The sequence below is a fragment of the Alosa pseudoharengus genome, unplaced genomic scaffold (assembly GCF_046254945.1).
Source record: "Alosa pseudoharengus isolate Yale_2024_CS ecotype anadromous, Long Island Sound unplaced genomic scaffold, YU_APseudo_1.1 YU_APseudo_1.1_scf_2, whole genome shotgun sequence".
NCBI lineage: Eukaryota > Metazoa > Chordata > Actinopteri > Clupeiformes > Clupeidae > Alosa > Alosa pseudoharengus.
In genome coordinates this window covers 22,122,675-22,140,699 of record NW_027468663.1, presented here as the reverse complement: position 1 = coordinate 22,140,699, position 18,025 = coordinate 22,122,675, and the positions used below count along the sequence as shown (strand labels likewise).

Genomic DNA, 18,025 nt, shown 5'->3' with positions numbered 1-18,025 from the left:
GCACAGATATATATTGCATGTTATAAATTTCTTTTAAAAATAATAAATTATTTGCTGTCTATTAAATTTAGTGCAGTGTAGTGTTTATGCAATGATTAATGCCAAATTAAGAATAACCATGCAAGTTCTATACACGATTGATTTTTTAACGTGAGCAGTGGAGTGTGTGTGTGCATCGAACCTGTAGTGTCTGTGCTCTTCTGTGGAGTGGCTACTCTCAGGAAAATCTGCTGCCTCCAGGAGTACCTGTGGGATCGGACTGGACTGTCCTCACCAACCACACACAATGCCCCGGGACTGGAGAGGGCAGCCACATCACTACATATGAAACACACACACACACAGAAATGTACACATTAGATGAATGCCATATTAGTCTTGTTTGTACCTCAAGCTAGCCTAAACTTTCTACAGAACAAAACCCTATCTAGTCTCTCTCTCTATCTCTCTCTCTCTCTCTCTCGCTCCATCTCTTGATCTCTCTCTCTCTCTCTCTCTTTTCTCTCTCTCTCTCTCTTTTCTCTCTCGCTCCATCTCTTGATCTCTATCTCTCTCTCTCTTTTCTCTATCTCTCTCTCTCTGTACCTTGGTCTCTGTTGGTCATCTTCATTCTCCTCTACAGGAGCCAGAAAATTCAGGAAATTTGGCACAGAAGAAGAAGAGTGGAGTCTCGCTCTAAAGCCCCTCAGACTGACAGACAGAGAGAAAAAGGGAGAGTACGAGGAAAACAAAGAAAATGGAGAGAATGAGAATAGAGACAGGGAAAACAAAAACAGGCACACAAACAATAATACAAAGAGAAAGCAACACAGTTCTAGTTCCATGGAAAGCTAGTATATGAGAAGTCATGCTTCAGTGGTTATGAGTGGGTCAAAGGGGAAAGGGGGGAGAGACGCACCTGCGTTTGGGTGAGCGGGGTATATGTGCGTCACCCCCGGCAACTGCAAGCTTGACTGACTTTGGGAAATGAGAAGATAAGGAAGAAGGAGAGATGCAGGGAGTGCTCATGTCATCAACATGCGACAACGACCTAGCAGGGTAACACAAAAAGAGATGTAGGGAGAAAAGGAGATGTAGGGAGAAAAGGAGATGTAGGGGGGAAAGGAGATGGAGGGAGAAAAGGAGATGTAGGGGGGAAAGGAGATGTAGGGGGGAAAGGAGATGTAGGGGGGAAAGGCATGAAAGTCAGCAGGGAAGGGTCGACACTCTGCTTTCTGCCTCCAGAAAAGTCAGCAGAGAGGACGAGGTAGGCAGTGGAGTGCTAGTCTAATTAAAGTATGCCAAGACATACCAAGATATACAGATAGTACTGATTCATCATGTGACCAATAAAAAAACCTAGAAGCTAGAACTAGGAGCTCTCTCACATATTCTCAGCAACAGTATACATTTGGAGTGTCACCCACCTAATGTTTGATTATAATAACATAACATGCTCTATACTATATAACAATTATACTCTATAACAAATTATATTCCGCTCTCATGCAATTTCAAGGGAATTCATTCTCTAGAGCTTACTTTGGAACACAAATCCCATTTGTATAGAAATAACACATTCCCTACACACATTGAAACTCGGCAGTCTCGTACTTGCTCTGGTGTGGGCTGTCCGTGCTGACGGAGTAGTGTCGGACCAGTTTGGGTTTGGTGGCTGCTGAGGGTTGCTGTGGTTGTCCCAGGGGGCCAGAGGGGGAAGACTGCGTGGGGGAGTGACTGATGGTGCTGGCCCTTCTGCGGAAGGCTGGCTGCTGTGTCTCCTGCAGTGGAGAGCTGGACTCCAGACGCTTCAGGTCACCTGTAGAGTTGTGGGAGCGCAGAGGGCTGGACAGTGGAAGAGGGGAGCACAAGTGTTCATCCAGCAAGGAGTCCTGACAGAAGAACACAAGCAGGATTATGGGATAAACCACATCACACACAGTGTATTTGACCAGTATTTTGTTTTTTTATGTTTTGGATGTTTTTTTTATGTTTTAGGCACAGAGAGATTGACACAGACAGCCCTTCTATTTGTGTATGTTACCTGGTTGCTATTATTGAGCGTGGAATCAGAGGAGCTGACATCTCCTTCACTTTGACATTTAGACTTGCTACTGCCCTGTGTTGGAAGAAACATAGAGATGAGCACACATGCATGCACACAGAGTGGACTAATCAGGTATTCAGCAACATATTGCATGTACAGTATTATAATATATATTATAACTTTCTATTAAAAATATCTGTGCGTGTCTGTCCAAAGATCTCCATGTTCCATGTAAATGATGTCACACATGATAAAGTTGGCCATTTTCACAACAATGACACAAGTCATTGGATTTACGCCTCCAACTATCTCATCGCAATATACTTCCCATACATAACCTTTCATTCTTCTGGACAGTGACTAGCAACTACCTTCAACTAGACGTACCACAGAACGGTACAAAATATGACCGCCGCCCAGTCCTGCACATTGTCTCCGCAAAAAAAATCACGCTTGTCAATTTGTCTCCATCTCCTACTCTTGCAACTTTTGTGTATATAAATGAGTTTGTGCATGTGTGTGTGTGCTTGCTTGTGTGTCTGTGTGCATGCCTGTGTGTGTGTGTGTGTGTGTGCGACATGTGTGTATGTCTTTATGTGTCTGTGGGGGAGTGGGGGTTTTTGTGTGTGTGGGTGTGTTTATGTGTGTGTGCTAGGGATGTAACGATTACCGGTATAATGATAAACCGTGATAAAAATGTTGACGATAACAATTACCGTTTTCTTTTGAAATATCATAATTATCACGGTTGATTATCACGGTGTTGAAACCGTGTGTTTAATCCTTCCCAGCTTCATCCGAGCCTGCTTTTGACATACAGTAGGCCTGGTACAATGAAGCAAAATTGGTACCCTACTGATTCTGTTGTCTAATTGATGGTTTTAACTGCGAATTGGATTAGGCTACACCTGATTTTAAAAGGCGGAACATTTTCACCGCAAAACTTGCACTGTATCATTTGCACTCTGCGTCTTTTTATGTTCGCGTGCACATTAAATCCATTCCACTCACGTTATCAGAAGAACACAGTAGCCTAAAGTTTTATTTCGAACACTTACTTTGGTCTCACTCAGGGTAGAAATTTCACAGCGGCCAAGTTTTTGCCCCTTGCGTTGGCCGTGATGTCCCTTTGAAAATCAGAGGTTTACAGGCCACGGTGCCCTTGGTGCCCTTCTTTCAATATTCTGCTTTGCATCCTACTAATAGCAAATTTTATTTAGCCTATGGCCTGTCAAAATAATCTTAGCATTCACAGCGCAAATTAATTTCTTTTACGCAGTGGAGAAAGTGACAGCGCAAGAAAGAAAGTGCGTCTAAATTCACCTATTCTTCTCAGTTGAACTACTCGCGAAGTAGCCTACTCATCACACAGACATCACAAGTATCACATGTAAAAGCTTTTTCTCAGCTTTTAAACGATGTTAGCCGCGAATTGCTGTGGTGAACGGTTCGCGAGAAACGTAAATAATATAATTAAATTTAATCATAAATTCTACTGAATGTTTTAGTCCTGTTTTAGTCCATCTCCCTACCCATTCCTCTCGGTGCAATACTTCACGAACCTTTCGTTTAACACACGACAAACCATATATCAGAATAAACAGCAGACCTTACCGAACATAAAGGTGTAAAGCAGTCCCCTGTACAGTTAGCCGTTCTAGAGTAATCCACTTTTGAATTTGCAGTAGGCCTACATTTCGACATGCATGGATGTCTCCAAATTTGGGCTTTAAGTTTTACAATGTGTTTAAATTGTTCCACATGATTTCATAACGGGCCAAATAGGCTACAAAATAAATGTTACAAATATCGCCTATATATCGGTAAATCAGAGGACAGCTGACTAAGAGTTTGTGAAAGTAGATCACAAAATGCTAAGCATGCATCTAGGCTATTTGAGTTTCTTAAAGCTGAACTGTGCTTAAATTGTTCAATACATGATTTCATAACAGGCCAAATATAAAATAAATGTTAAATATAGCCTAGATATCTGTAAATATTAGATGTTCAGATGATTTGCAGTTCTATATAATATGTCATGTTTCATGTTTTTGTAATGTTTCATACAGTGATGCAGGTCTACTGCAGTAAATAGGCTATACAACTTTGATATTTTTTATAGCCTATGTGGCCTTTGTGCCCTCCACCAAATATGCCCAACTGAAGGCCAAGTGGCCTTGCCCCCAGAATGGTGAAATTCCAAGCCTGGTCTCACTCATTGAATCCAAATAACAGTAATAGCAACCTCCAAGTCATGGTAGGGTAAGTTAAGCGATAAGCACATAGCCAATTAAACATGAAAAACTGAACGGGACACTTTTTGAAACTATTTCAGCTTGTGTAGGCCTATCAGTGCTTTCTGAACATATTGAACACACTTTTAAAAATACCGTGATAATACCGAAAACCGTGATAATTTTGGTCACTATAACCGTGAGGTTAAATTTTCATACCGTTACATCCCTAGTGTGTGCGTGTGCATGCGTGTATGTGAGTGTGTGTAGATTTCAACTTCATCTGGCAACTCTTCACTCAACACCATCATCTGCAGGCCGATTTGTGTACTAGTCACTATATGTGCACATAAATTAATTTATTGTATGGCCCCCCCATGAACGGAATTCCACGAAACTCATATAGTCATAGTGATCCTACAGGTCAGATTTTGTGCAGGTCTGAACACATCAGCCAAAGATACCTGCAATACCTTGCCCTCACACATTTACATTGACATGTATTCATTTGGCGGACGCATTTGTTCAAAGGGACTTTAGGCTATTAACATTTAAGCATTTTTAGATTTAAGCTACAGAGCTACACTATAGTACAATAGTATAAAATTTAAGTAGCTATAACATTTAAGCATTTTAAGATTCAAACTTTTAAACTACTACATGTAGTAGGGCGGCGACATGTTAGGAGTTTAGACACCTCCTAAGAGTGCAAGTTTCACTCTCAGTAAAAGGAGTGAAATGAGGGAAATGATGCAGAGTTCAGAGAACTGGCCACTGATGGCTGCTAGCCTGCTACCTTGCCAGAGAAGAAAGAAGCTAATATGTCAGCTGCGAGGTTGGTAGCTTGTGGATGAGATGAAGAATTGAGTAGAGTTTTGAAGGTGAAAAAGAGTTTTTGGGTGTCAGTGGTACTATGAATCTTATCATTGTAAAAGGCCTTCTTTTTGCTCTAACGCACCTTCCAAATGCCCTCCAGTGACTCTGTTAAAGACCTCTTAGCTCGAGTCTTGAATTGTTCCAGACGCAACCTGCTGCCACTCAAACCAGCATCTCCTCTCTCCTCTGCAACTGCACTCTGTCACAACACAGCACATCACATCACATCACATCACAGCACAGCACAGCACAGGACAGAGATAATTCAGACAGATACTTTGTCTGTATCTACCTGATGTTTTCATTTTTGTACCTGTTTGATATACGTGTGTGTGTGACTCTTCTGTTTCTCTTCATACAGTCTTCTCAGACATGATACCAGCAATTCATTCTCCTCCTGGTCTGACTTGGGTTGTGCTTTCTGGAACATACACAACAAACCTTGGCTCCGACAACTGTACAAAAAATGTGCCAATTTCCTTTTCCCTTCTAAAATGCAATTTCACTGTATCACCACTGGGTGTCCCACAAGCCTACGATACAATTTTTCTAGAGGTTTCAGTTTGCAGACTAACCTTTCCTGTTGTCTTCATGTGTCTGAAATTTCTGCTAACTGAAGTAAATGACGCAATTCTTATCTTAACATGTCTTAACCTGGGAAGAGTTTGCATCTACAGATAACCACATGTAACAAAACTAAGTCAACACAAAGGGGAACAACTAAGTTCCTATACCAAATTGTTGTGGGCATATCTACTGGGAAATAAATGGCAAAGGGCATGTGAAGGACAGAAAAAGGACAAAACTAAAAATAAAGCAATCCCTGACATTTGCTGGTGCACCAGCAAAGACACCAGCACCAGCAAAGACACGGGTCATTCCACGTCAATTCAGCCAGGGCCCACGCACTTAGGTCTCAAAAAATTCTGAAAAAATTACCAGGTGTACCTATGTTACCCAGAAGACACACTGTAAAATGACTTTTATGTAAGATCAATACTTAACTCTTTCCCGACAGGGCCAAAACAGGCCAAAAATGACTCCTTTGATATTTCATTCTGCTGTGGGTGACCTAAGCATATCTCAAAGAAACCATCCATTTTCTCTTGAAGCCAGATAGTTAGGCTACACAAATATATGTTTGACATGACAATTATGTATTATTTATATATACTAATTAGCATAAATTAGCATACCATTTGCATATTTCGGGCACATTTTTTGAGTTTGTGAAGCTCCTCAGCTTCAACACAGCATGTTATAAAAAAAGTGAAATAGCAGAAAGTTGCATTTACCTGTTGGCTAAATAAATACCAAGTTTGGTAGCAATTGGGTGAAAGGAACTCTAAATAACTAATTTTGAAATTATGTATACAGACGAGCCTAAATAACCATTATATAGTTTTATTATCAATTAGTTGCAATATCACATTTGTATCAAAAAAAATAACTTACAATTTCATCTCATACATATTATTTTGGTTAATAATCATGTTTTTTTTTTTGTCAATGTGTAATAATCATCAACAGTTTAGACTGTTAAAACAGATGAACAGTTAAAATGACCCAACAGAGTCAGTGTTGCTGAAAATGACCCAACAGATTCAGATACCTCCCACACGGAGTTACACTACAGATTTGGCCCCTACCCTCTCACACCACACAGTTTCATATCACTAGACAACATGGGCATATGTACTTTTAAAAACAGCTGAACAGTATGTCATTACTACCACTGAACCTCGGTCGATTGTCATTACTCGCCATGTTGAAATATCGCGATTGGCGCTTGACAACCAATCACAAAATATAAAATCTAACCAATAGCAAAAATACAACACATATCCAAGGAAAACCTATTTATTTGATTGGCTTAGACACTCATTGACATACAAAGACGTTTTCACGGGGTTTCAGTGAAGAAAAATGATACTTTTATTAATTTCCGTCATCAGTACGTACGTACTGATTTCTCTATGGGCTGTCGGGAAAGAGTTAAGATACAGCCAGTTTTACAGGGGTAGGGGGGTGTCGATTTTGTTCGGCCTCTTTTTTTTGTCAAAATTCACAAGCCCACAGCGCACAAACTAAACCATGTAGGAGGCTCAAATTTTGAATGCTGGTACATCAATAGGAATAGTATGTAGCAAAATTGTCACGTTTGGTCTGAATGATCCTGCATGGTCATTGCTGTCCCTCAAAGTTGATCAAAATGTTATTGGAGTTTTTGGCTGGGCTCTGTTTAGGCCTTTAGAAGACATACATGTATTTGTACTTAACATAGGGTCTTGATTTATTTTCCTTACTGAGATAAGTAGAAACACTCTCACAAAAAGCAATGAACAGAAATTCCTTCAGGGTCTGAACAGCAGACCTTACAAGTCTGAAAAATCATTTTGTTTCTCATTTTCAGAGCACCCAAACACCTTGTGGGAACACAAAGATTTTTTTAAATATTTTTTTCTTTATTCTCCATGATCCCTTCTTTTTAAAAACACCAATGCACCATTGAAATCTTATATTATATAAAACATATTGATCTCAATGGGGCATTTTGCCCATGTTCAGGGTGGAAAATAAAAGATTTGCAAGACAAGTCAAATTGGTGTTTTTAAAAAGAAGGGATCATGGAGAATAAAGAAAGACATATTAAAATAATCTTTGTATATTCCCACAAGGTGTTTGGGTGCTCTGAAAATGAGAACCAAAATGTTTTTTCAGACTTGTGAGGTCTGCTGTTCAGACCCTGAAGGGATTTCTTTTTTGTTCATTGCTTTTTGTGAGAGTGTTTCTACTTATCTCAATAAGGAAAATAAATCAAGAGCCTATGTTGAGTACAAATATGTCTTCTGAAGGCCTAAACAGAGCCCAGCCAAAAAATCCAGTCCAAAATTGATGATTTTGCTACATACTATTCCTATTTATGTACCAGCATGCAAAATTTGAGCCTCCTACATGGTTTAGTTCTTGCACTTTGGGCTTGTGAACTTTGACAAAAAAAAATATCGACACCCCCATCCCCCTGTAAAACTGGCTGTATCTTGGAAAGTATTGATCTTACATAAAATAAATTTTACAGTGTGTCTCCTGGGTAACATTGGTACACCTGGTCATTTTTTCAGAATTTTTTGAGACCTAAGTGCGTGGGCCCTGGCTGAATTGACGTGGAATGACCCACACCAAAAAATGACTGCACAAACAGGTTCTGTTTGGCATCGGGTTGCGCTTACAATAGGCAACTACTCAAATTCAGTATCTTTTGTGACTAACAGAACAAAGATTGTGGCCTATATTCAATAATGTTACAAAAAATGATTTCATGTGTTTGGAGAAAAGACACCCAATTTTGGTGTTGTAATTCTTTGTTTCCTATATTCACAGAACCAAATACTATTTGAGCTGAAGATTTTATTAAAAGGCTTAATATATGCTTAAAATTGTCATATACATCAGAGGTCATAATAATTTTGAAATGTATGTAAGTGGGCATAATAGGTCTAACACAGGATAAAAGTAACTGTTTGAACATATTGTGAAACAAATACATATAAAAAATAATGCATGACAGACAACAATCAATTTTCTTGAGGTAAACGGGAACATAAACTAGCATCTACAGTAGGCTTGTGAAGAATACAAGTGAAATGTAAATCATAAAAGCACATGCCATTTCTGAACGATACCACAATTCTGTTAGGGAAGGTATCGGAACGCCCCCCATTACCACCCGTCCTGTGTTTCCGTCCTCTTGCGTGTATGTGTCACTTAATATTCATTTCTATACAAACCAAGACGGTGGATTCCTAAAGAAACGCAAGCACCCACACCATTGGTGTATCTGAATTAGCTATGTACCAAAAATTACATTTTATCCTGACTCGAAGAGCTGTAAACAGTGTTGTAAGGCTGCGTGTACAAATCCGTTTGGAGCTCCAGTGGAATTTTGAAGTAGCGACAAGAATTTTCGGTCTAACCGTTCATGTGCCGTGTGAAAGGGTGGAAGTAGATGACCCACCAGGCCAGCTCTAACCTCCGAGCGTGGTAAACAAAATCGGATATTTCAGCAGTAAAAGCCCCGGTAAGAACCAAACCAGATTTTGTTTAAATCTACACACCTATGGCTACTGAAAAATGTAAGGGTCATTTATCAAATGTTATTTTGAAGTATTAAAAAACATTGTTGTTTTAGAATTTTCGAAAGAAATATTTGGATAATTGGAGGTGTTACGACAGGATAAATATACCCACCATGGTTATTGGTATACCCACCATGGTTATTTGAAACACTGCTGTTTGCTCCTGGCTGTCCAGGGTGGCTAAATGCCTTTGGAGTTCAAGCCTGGCTTTGGATGGGTGGACACCTAGTCACAGGCAATCATACACACACGCACAAACATACACAGACACACACACACACATCCACGCACACAAATAGGGAACAAAAAACAAACACATGCAAAATGTGTGGAGCAACCATCAGTATGCGTGTATGTGCACCAGATCTTCTACGGCTACAGACATATATGTGCCAACAGGACTTACCTTCTATCCGTTCACACACTCTATGCAGTGTAAGCATGGGGCAGTTTTCACACTGCTGGCCATGAGTCTGCGAGACCTGCTGTTGGGCTGCTACGGAAAACGCCTGCTTTAAAGTCAACATGATCTCATCCACCTGAAGACAACAACAACCCAGATCAGACCAGTCAGAGAAAATACTTCATTCACCCAACAAACTGACCATCCACTAATCCAAACTCCACACCACCACTCAAACAAGCCACCCATCTTTGCTTTACCAGAGACTCATCTGTACACTGGAACACATAGCAGACAAACTGGCAAGTCCCACTTTCTGAGGACTCCCTGCAGATGAAGCCAAAGTGATCCACATGTCTAATGCCCTAGGGAGAGATTGTTGTAATTTCGGTTAGAGAGGGAGGTACACATACCAATATAAAGTTTTAAAAACCACATGGGCAATATGCAAGAAACTTGGAAGATTACAAGATAATCTAAATTGCATTAGCATACCTGAGAGCAGAAGGAGATCTCTCTGAAGCTTTTCTCTATGGCCACCTTCTTAGTGTCAGGGCTCACCAGGAATATCTGTGACCTCCCAACCTACACATGTTGATACACACAGTGATGGCAAACATGTGATTCTGTATTATTGAGGGAAATGTTTTTTAGTTTCAGACAAAGACCGGGAGATACATTTGTGCTGTGTGGATTGTGGTAGCTTTTAAACCAATCATATCAATGTTTAGTTAATCAAATCTTCCACCATGTTTTATTTCCATTCATCAAAACAAGCATAAGGGAACTACTGTTCAGAGTGAGACTGTACGTTTTTCTCTGTCTCTCTCTCTCTCTCTCTCTCTCTGTCTGTGTGTGTGTGAGTGTGAGTACGAGTGAGAGAGAGAGAGACAGAGAGAGAGAAAATGTGTGTGTGTGTGTGTGTATGAGTGAGAGAGAGAGAGAGAGAGAGAGAGAATGTCTGTATGTGTGTGTATGTGTATGTGTGTGTGTGTGTGTGTGTGTGTGTGTATATGTATGTCTGTGAGTAAGATCATTTGCTGTGGATTAATCGGGAGATTCCATTTGGATGATATCATTGCTGAGTAAGAGGGTTGGTTTTGTTGAGCATGTTTGGGGAAGTTGCAAGTACTTGTTGAGAGAAACGAGAAGTGACTTGCAATGTGTCATGGCTATGTCTCACAAGCTATACTGACTGATGAGTTTTTGTCTAACTTCCTAACTTAATAAACTACTACAGTGTCATGTGGAAATGTTATACTGTAGGAGCATGCTCGATTGAAAATAATAAATACATCAGTAGATCTTCTCTACAGATATATTGGAAGAATAAATTCTGCTATTTTTACATGTGTCCATTTTTTTATACTAAATCACCATTGCTCCCAACAATAGAACTCACTCCCAAAAATTATCTTGCATGATTTGTATGAATTGTACTTCAAATCCCTCAAATCTCAACTTCAAACATCAAACATCACACTGTGTGCCATTTCCAATATTCTTTTATCTATTGTTTTACACTGATGTTTCTAGTGACCCTTTACTCTACTGTTATGTTGATATTTAATGCAGCTCAGGGCCCATATGCACAAAGAATCTTATGGCTGAAAGTTGCTCCTAACTGGCCAATTTACAAGAAACTATATAAAAAAGCACATGTGCATGTCAGTCTTTAGGGCTTGTTTTTGACAGAGTAATTAACAAAGCGCCTTAGTGCAAAAAGAGTAGCACCTAGGTCTAGGAGAACAGCGAGTTGAAAGGAATAACTCACTGCAACCAATTTCCAAAGCAATTTTCCAAATTGCTTTGGAACTTATGCAGATTCACTTAAGCTACAGGTTATAAGCCTAAGAGGTGTTAATCAGAAAATATCTGGAATATCAGGAATATATCTACATGGGAGTAAGGAATCAACCTCAGAGTCTACCGTGTTCCAGCGCCATGCTGATACAGTGGCTGAACAGACACGCTCCTCTGCGTCATTCACGTTTTCACATTTAAGTGGCAGGGTGGCCAGAAGATGAAAAGGAGAAGAAATCAGTAAAAAGTAAGTTTGAGAGGAATGATTTCATAAAATGGAAGAATGTATCGGTTGTATTGTATATTTACCACTATTAACAATATTAGGCTAACCCTGTCCACAACTGTACAAGCTGACTTCCTGGGCTTGAAATTTGCAGCACACGAATGACCATAAGATGCTGTGAAAGCAATTTATTTAACATTAAATCTGACTGTGATCACAAGCTTGTTTTTAAGCCTTCTACCACTAATCAACCAAACGCCAAGGGTATTGCAATCAAGCTTGTACATGAGAACCGCCATCAGCCATAACATTGGTGTATTTCTATTAAAGGTCACATATTATGAAAAGTTCACTCAGTATGTATGTGGGTATCTGGCATGGCTACCAATGCAAAAACATAGAAATAACAGAACCCAGTCATTTTTTGTATGCTGCCTAGGTCTGGAAACATGAGATGAAGAGACAGGAATGAGACATACAGAACTTGTCCCTTCATGACATCAAGAAGGAAAGCTTGTTGAATAAAACCACCTAGATTTGACCTTGATCTGGAAGTCTCTGCTCATGACTGAAGAACAAACGGGCAAAGGTTTGCTTTTATCCTGCAAGCTTGGGACCTGTTACCAAAATGTCGAAGCAAAGCCATCGTACAATATGCTTGTGTTTGTTAAGGTACAGAAACACAAACAGGCTACTCTGAACATGGCTCTTTAGACAGGGTTGAAAACGGCATTGTAGTGCCTCTTCGTTTTGGTATTTTGACCAAATCCCCCTTTATACAGACCAGAGGCAGTGCCAGTCACCACATATGCTAAGATCTTGGTTCTATAGAGTTAGGAATGTGAATTGTGGGCACGATGTCATGATCTTCAAACCCTTCTGACCATTTCAGGTACATATTTAGCATTTTTCAGCATTCTAGTCTGGAGAAAATCGACCTTATATCAGGTGTGTGCCTGTTATTTATTCTGCTGCTGTTGGCCGGTTGCTAGCTGTCTGACAGGTGGAACGTCATCAATACGTCAACGACACACCTCTTTATGCAGACAGGAATCGATCCCCATTTCGCACCCATAGACATAAACTACAACGAAGTATATTGCTCCGCCTATGTAAAATGTTTGGCTATAGTTTCTAAATCGAAAGTGGCTTGGGTAAACGGCAGTGGCAACGCCTGCAAATTTAAAAAATTGCAGTCAGTAGCATGTGTACATTTATTTACAGCAAAGGTAGGCCCACATACATTGTTTCTTGACTGCTAATGCTGTTTATTGTCAGTTTGTAAAGTTTAGGTAAAATAGGAAGTAACGTTAGTCCTTGATAATCCCTGATCAATGTGATTGGTTAGGCTGGACCAATGATTTCAAAGTTAAGCTATGTCTACGCCCGTCACCATGCGTAGTGTTGGAAAGATTTCCCAGTCGTGAGTGACCAGACACTATCCACTTCGTGAAAAGAGTTTGGTTTACCAGGCTATAAAATATGTGACCTTTAATAAAGTTGGTCTCAGCAGCCTTTCTGAATAGAATTTAGAAAAAAAACTTACTTCATATGAAATTCTGTACTTAATGCAATGTAATAATATGAAATACTCTTCGTTTGTAATGTTAGTTACTACTACTACTACTACTACTACTAATACTACTCCTCCTCCTCCTCCTCCTCTCAGGAATATTTCGGTCTGAATGAAACTCCTTCACTCATTCTCTCCATAACTTCTGGTATTCCCAGCTAAAACAGCTATTCCCCAACAGATCATCTTCATTGACCCCAGCTGGGGGGTGGCGGGGGGTATTGGTGCTACATAGCTCGAGTTATCCTGGCAGCTACAAAGCTATGCCATGGTGGCAGATTTCAGACTGTGTCTGTGCCACTTAACTGTGCATACACCCCAAGAACGACTAGAGCGTCAAAACTTGCCCTAACGAACGGAAGTCATTCATTTTATATGAGAGCCGGCGTCTCTTGCCGGGCATTCCAGCGGGTGTCTGGAATACCTCCTAGGTTCAAGCATCAAAAACAGGGCAGTCAGAGCAAATGTAGACGCTCTAGTCGTTCTTGGTATGTATGCACAGTAACAGACTCACAATGTTATTACAAGTGAACAGGATCCTTAGGAGACACCACTATGTGTGTATCACTCAGTAATTATGAAGAAACAGTATAAATCCAGCATTTGGCCTTTACAAAGAGTGACCGAGGGAGACAGAGGTATGACCCTGTGTGTATCACTAGAATGGACAGTACTCCACTGAGGAACCACACATGAAAAGTCTTGAGTGTGTGATCTCTTCATGCTGGTGGAAGGCTGAAAGAACAGCAGCTCCTCAGAGGACCAAGAGTCAAGAAAGGAAAGTAAAGTAGTCTGCAACAAAGTCTGTAGTTGGTGCTATATATATATATATATATATTGGGGCAGCCGTGGCCTACTGGTTAGCGCTTCGGACTTGTAACCGGAGGGTTGCCGGTTCAAACCCCAACCAGTAGGAACGGCTGAAGTGCCCTTGAGCAAGGCACCTAACCCCTCACTGCTCCCCGAGCGCCGCTGTAGCAGGCAGCTCACTGCGTAGGGATTAGTGTGTGCTTCACCTCACTGTGTGTTCACTGTGTGCTGAGTGCCTTTCACTAATTCACGGATTGGGATAAATGCAGAGACCAAATTTCCCTCACGGGATCAAAAGAGTATATATATATATATTAGCTAACTATCTAACTGACTATGTAACTGTTGTTAGGGTACCATGGCAACTTGTACTCTATAAAACCAAACTTGAGAGTCAGGAGCTGCAATTTACTCAATTCAGTGTTGATTTAGTACAACTACTAGTAAGCAATTTATGAAGAACGGAGCCCCGCTGTATCTCTCCTAAACTCCTTGGATAGGCCTAAGGAAACCCAGCTGAAGTGGCATTAATACCATCAGAGAGAAATGACCTTGACTGGTTGTTATAGTCAGTTATGCCCATGTCAGAGAATCTGGCTTGAATTGTGCTTAAACAGTGAGAATTTTAGAAGAGACTCAACTCAAGTCTTCCTGTTTCCTGCCAAAATGCTGAGCATTTCCTACCATCCTGAAATATAGGGGCAGAGGGACACAAGGCCGGCCAGGACATCATAACAAGATTGCAGAATGAGTCAACGGAATGGGATAGTGTTGGTAATGTGTGGGCTTTTGGGAAGTTGTTACTGTAAATAACGTAAAACAAGTAGATAGATAGATAGATAGATAGATATCTATCAAGGGGAAATTCAAGGGTCTCAGTAGCATACAGTCATCACACACAACACACATTATGATTATGGGTCATTCATCTTTACTTATGTACAGTACTTTGGGTTGCCACTCTCCTTGACACAAAAGGGTTCAAGCAAAGGATACTGTTAAACATAGTGGTTAGTTGACAGTGATCTAAGCTTAAATTTCAACAGCCACATGAAAGCAATAACTAAATCAGCTTTTTACCACCTCACATTGCCAAATTTGTGAGCTGTGTGGCAGATGTGAAAACATGATTTAGAAAAACACATTTGCATTTATCTCCAGCAGGGTTGATTACTGGCTTTTCACAGGCCTTCCTAAAAAGACTAAGCTTATCAAACAGCTTCGGGTGACGCAAAACGAAGCAGCTAGGATTCTCATGAAAAGAAAGAAATGACCACATTACTCCAACACCTTCTCGACCTCTCAGGTCTCAGGAGAAAAACCTGTTAGTAAAACCTGCTGTTAGAACTAAACATGGTGAAGCAGCTTTTAGCTGCTATGCAGTTCAGCTCTGGAACCAACTTTCGGATGACACCAAAAAGGCCCCAACTGTCACCAGTTTTAAATCTAGCCTTAAGAACTGTTCTCATATGCCTTCTGCTAACTGCACTGAGTTACAAATTCTGAATCGGTCTTTAAATTATTCTACCTTTTGTCTTTTTAATTATTCTTTATTTTTGAATGAATTGACCTTGTGTGCTTTGATCTTTACTCTTTAAACTTTTCTTTGACTTTTGCCCTTCTATGTTTTTATTTGCTATTACTGTTTGCTTTTGTTTATGTAAAGCACATTGAATGACCTCTGTGTATGAAATGCGCTATGTACTGTAAATAAACTTGACTTGACACAATTGGCACATTGTCAGGTGTGAAAGCAATTATTTCATTTTGATGAAGCCCAATATGCAACAATATGCAACAATAGGCACAGTCCTTCACAAAAACAGCTCCTATGCTCATTAGCAACCTACAGTATCTATCTTGAATGCAATACAAGCACTGTCTGCCATGGGCAAACAACTGCTTGAAAAGTGGTAATGCAGTGGTAAAGGGTGATGTATTCCATGGTTGTTTGAGTGTGTGTGTGTGTGTGTGTGTGTGTGTGTGTGTCTGTGTATGTGTGTGCTAAGCCAGATTTAAGTGCCCACTCGGTGAGAGAGTGAGAAAGACAGGAGAGAAAAAATAACAGAATGATGGTAGTCTTAACAGAACGAGCTCTACGCCTGCATACCAAGATGTTTCCAATACATAGTCACCTTTTGTGGAGCACAATATAACTCATGTCATGTTCCAGTCTTAACCACACAACATACCAGCCCCTGATCATAATGTTTATATAACCACAGAGACAATTGTATACAGTGTCTATATGATAGTATGTCCATCTTATACAACGTCAGTGACTTCTTTAGGGTGGTTATTGTTTTTCTTGTGTGCTTGGATGTGTCGGTGCACAGACTAGGGACTTCTCAGTAAATCACTCAAAGGCACAGTATTTCCATGCCACCCCTCTAACCAACCTACCAGCGCTCTTTTAAAGTCAACAACGTGTTACAAAGCAGGATTATTTGATATCCTTTGATTGCATTCTGTACCAAATTAGCCATTGGTTCCACCTCTTGTTGTTGCTGCATGGTTGCCACAGCAGCCTGTTTGTGGTTCTAATCAGGGCCCTTAATCTAAGTGGTCCTTGTGTGCTCTTATTGCTATTTATTCCATTTATAAATCATGGTATGGTTTCAAAGTATGTTGTACTCTGATATAATTGCACCACAAGTAAAATTATATTATTATTTATATATTAGATCACTTTAATTACAAACACACCTTAATTAAAAACAAAGCTATAAGTGTCCACTAGTAAGAAGGATGAAATTATTAGTTCAGCAGAAAAAGTTTAAAGGTGCTCTAAGCGATGCTGGGCAACATCACTTCTGTTGACTTTCAAACAAAACAGAGAGCTAGCTCGCTACTTCCTCCCCCTCCCTCCCGTGCTGCTCCCGTGCAATTGAAACTCTCCTAAACGCGCATCTCGTCTGTGATTTGCTGCAACAGTTTGTTATGTTTTCATGGGCTAGGTTTGCCCAGGTTGTTTTTGTTGCCGTTTTTGGAGCCTGGGCTGTCCACAGAGATCGCGTTTTTTTTACAGTGTATTCAGGACACAGACAGCTAGCGGTTGGTTAGGTGCTGTTTGCAGTAAGTGACATAACATGTTTTGGCCTAAAAAAAACGTGTGGCATCGCTTAGAACACCTTTAATGATTATGTTATAATCATTAGTAATTAAAACATTAAATGCTTTACATGGTGCCTACCGTGAAGAGCATGGTGCGATTCTCAAGAATGCTGGTGGGACGGACTCCACAGGCCCCAGGGACAATTCTGTTTTGCAGCTCTAGCGAAAGGCCATTCTCATCCTGAGCCTGCAGGGGAGGGAAGCTGGGGTCCCGCTGGAGGAACGCTGCCTTCCTGCTTAAGTTGCCTTCTCCAGCTCCCACCTGTACGCCATTAGCAGTCGGCTGGAGGGACAATGCCCGTCTGATGCCTGCAGCCAACCCACCAATACCTCCACTGGCCCTGCTGAACTTCTCAATGCACTCATCGATTAGGGCAGGTGGAGCCTTGCGGTGAGCGACAACAACTCGCCCACAGAACAACACCTCAAACTTCTTGGCAAATGTGACGGCGTTGGGGGAGACCGTGTCACAGTGTTGCTTGTCATCGTGACAACTGGAACTAAGGGAACTGTCAGCAGCAGCAGACTCCTCCTGACGCTCAGAGCTCTTACTGGCCTGGCGCAAAGTACTGATGATCTCAGGAACCTGCAGAGGGGACAGGGAGCATGGATATAAATGCATGTTGGGAAATGTTCCTCAAAACTTCAAACTCAAATGCAACATGTGATATACTGGTACTAATAGGTACTAATACTGTAGGTAATATTCTGAAACATTGTCTACGCTGTTAATATTGTTTTCCTTTGTTGCCTTTCACATAAATCAGGTGATACGGGCACATTCTGTCATCTCACAAAATAATGAAAAGAATCTCTTGAATTCA

General features: G+C 40.6%; 1 protein-coding gene across 6 annotated transcripts in view; it reads right to left on the bottom strand.

Moving 5' to 3' along the window:
* tbc1d1 (TBC1 (tre-2/USP6, BUB2, cdc16) domain family, member 1) overlaps positions 1-18,025 on the bottom strand; it is a 49,562-nt gene that overhangs the window by 18,769 nt on the left and 12,768 nt on the right. For 4 of the 6 annotated variants that reach the window (XM_076294197.1, XM_076294199.1, XM_076294198.1 and 1 more), the window contains 12 exons: positions 17,281-17,787; positions 10,171-10,260; positions 9,936-10,040; positions 9,679-9,811; positions 9,406-9,497; positions 5,450-5,557; positions 5,219-5,335; positions 2,024-2,098; positions 1,594-1,871; positions 899-1,030; positions 586-690; positions 182-318 (listed from right to left, as the gene is read on the bottom strand). In XM_076294197.1, coding sequence (XP_076150312.1) covers positions 182-318; positions 586-690; positions 899-1,030; positions 1,594-1,871; positions 2,024-2,098; positions 5,219-5,335; positions 5,450-5,557; positions 9,406-9,497; positions 9,679-9,811; positions 9,936-10,040; positions 10,171-10,260; positions 17,281-17,787 — 1,879 coding nt within the window. The remainder of the gene's footprint in view (positions 1-181; positions 319-585; positions 691-898; positions 1,031-1,593; positions 1,872-2,023; positions 2,099-5,218; positions 5,336-5,449; positions 5,558-9,405; positions 9,498-9,678; positions 9,812-9,935; positions 10,041-10,170; positions 10,261-17,280; positions 17,788-18,025) is intronic. The other 2 variants (XM_076294200.1, XM_076294201.1) reach the window with 2 other exon arrangements.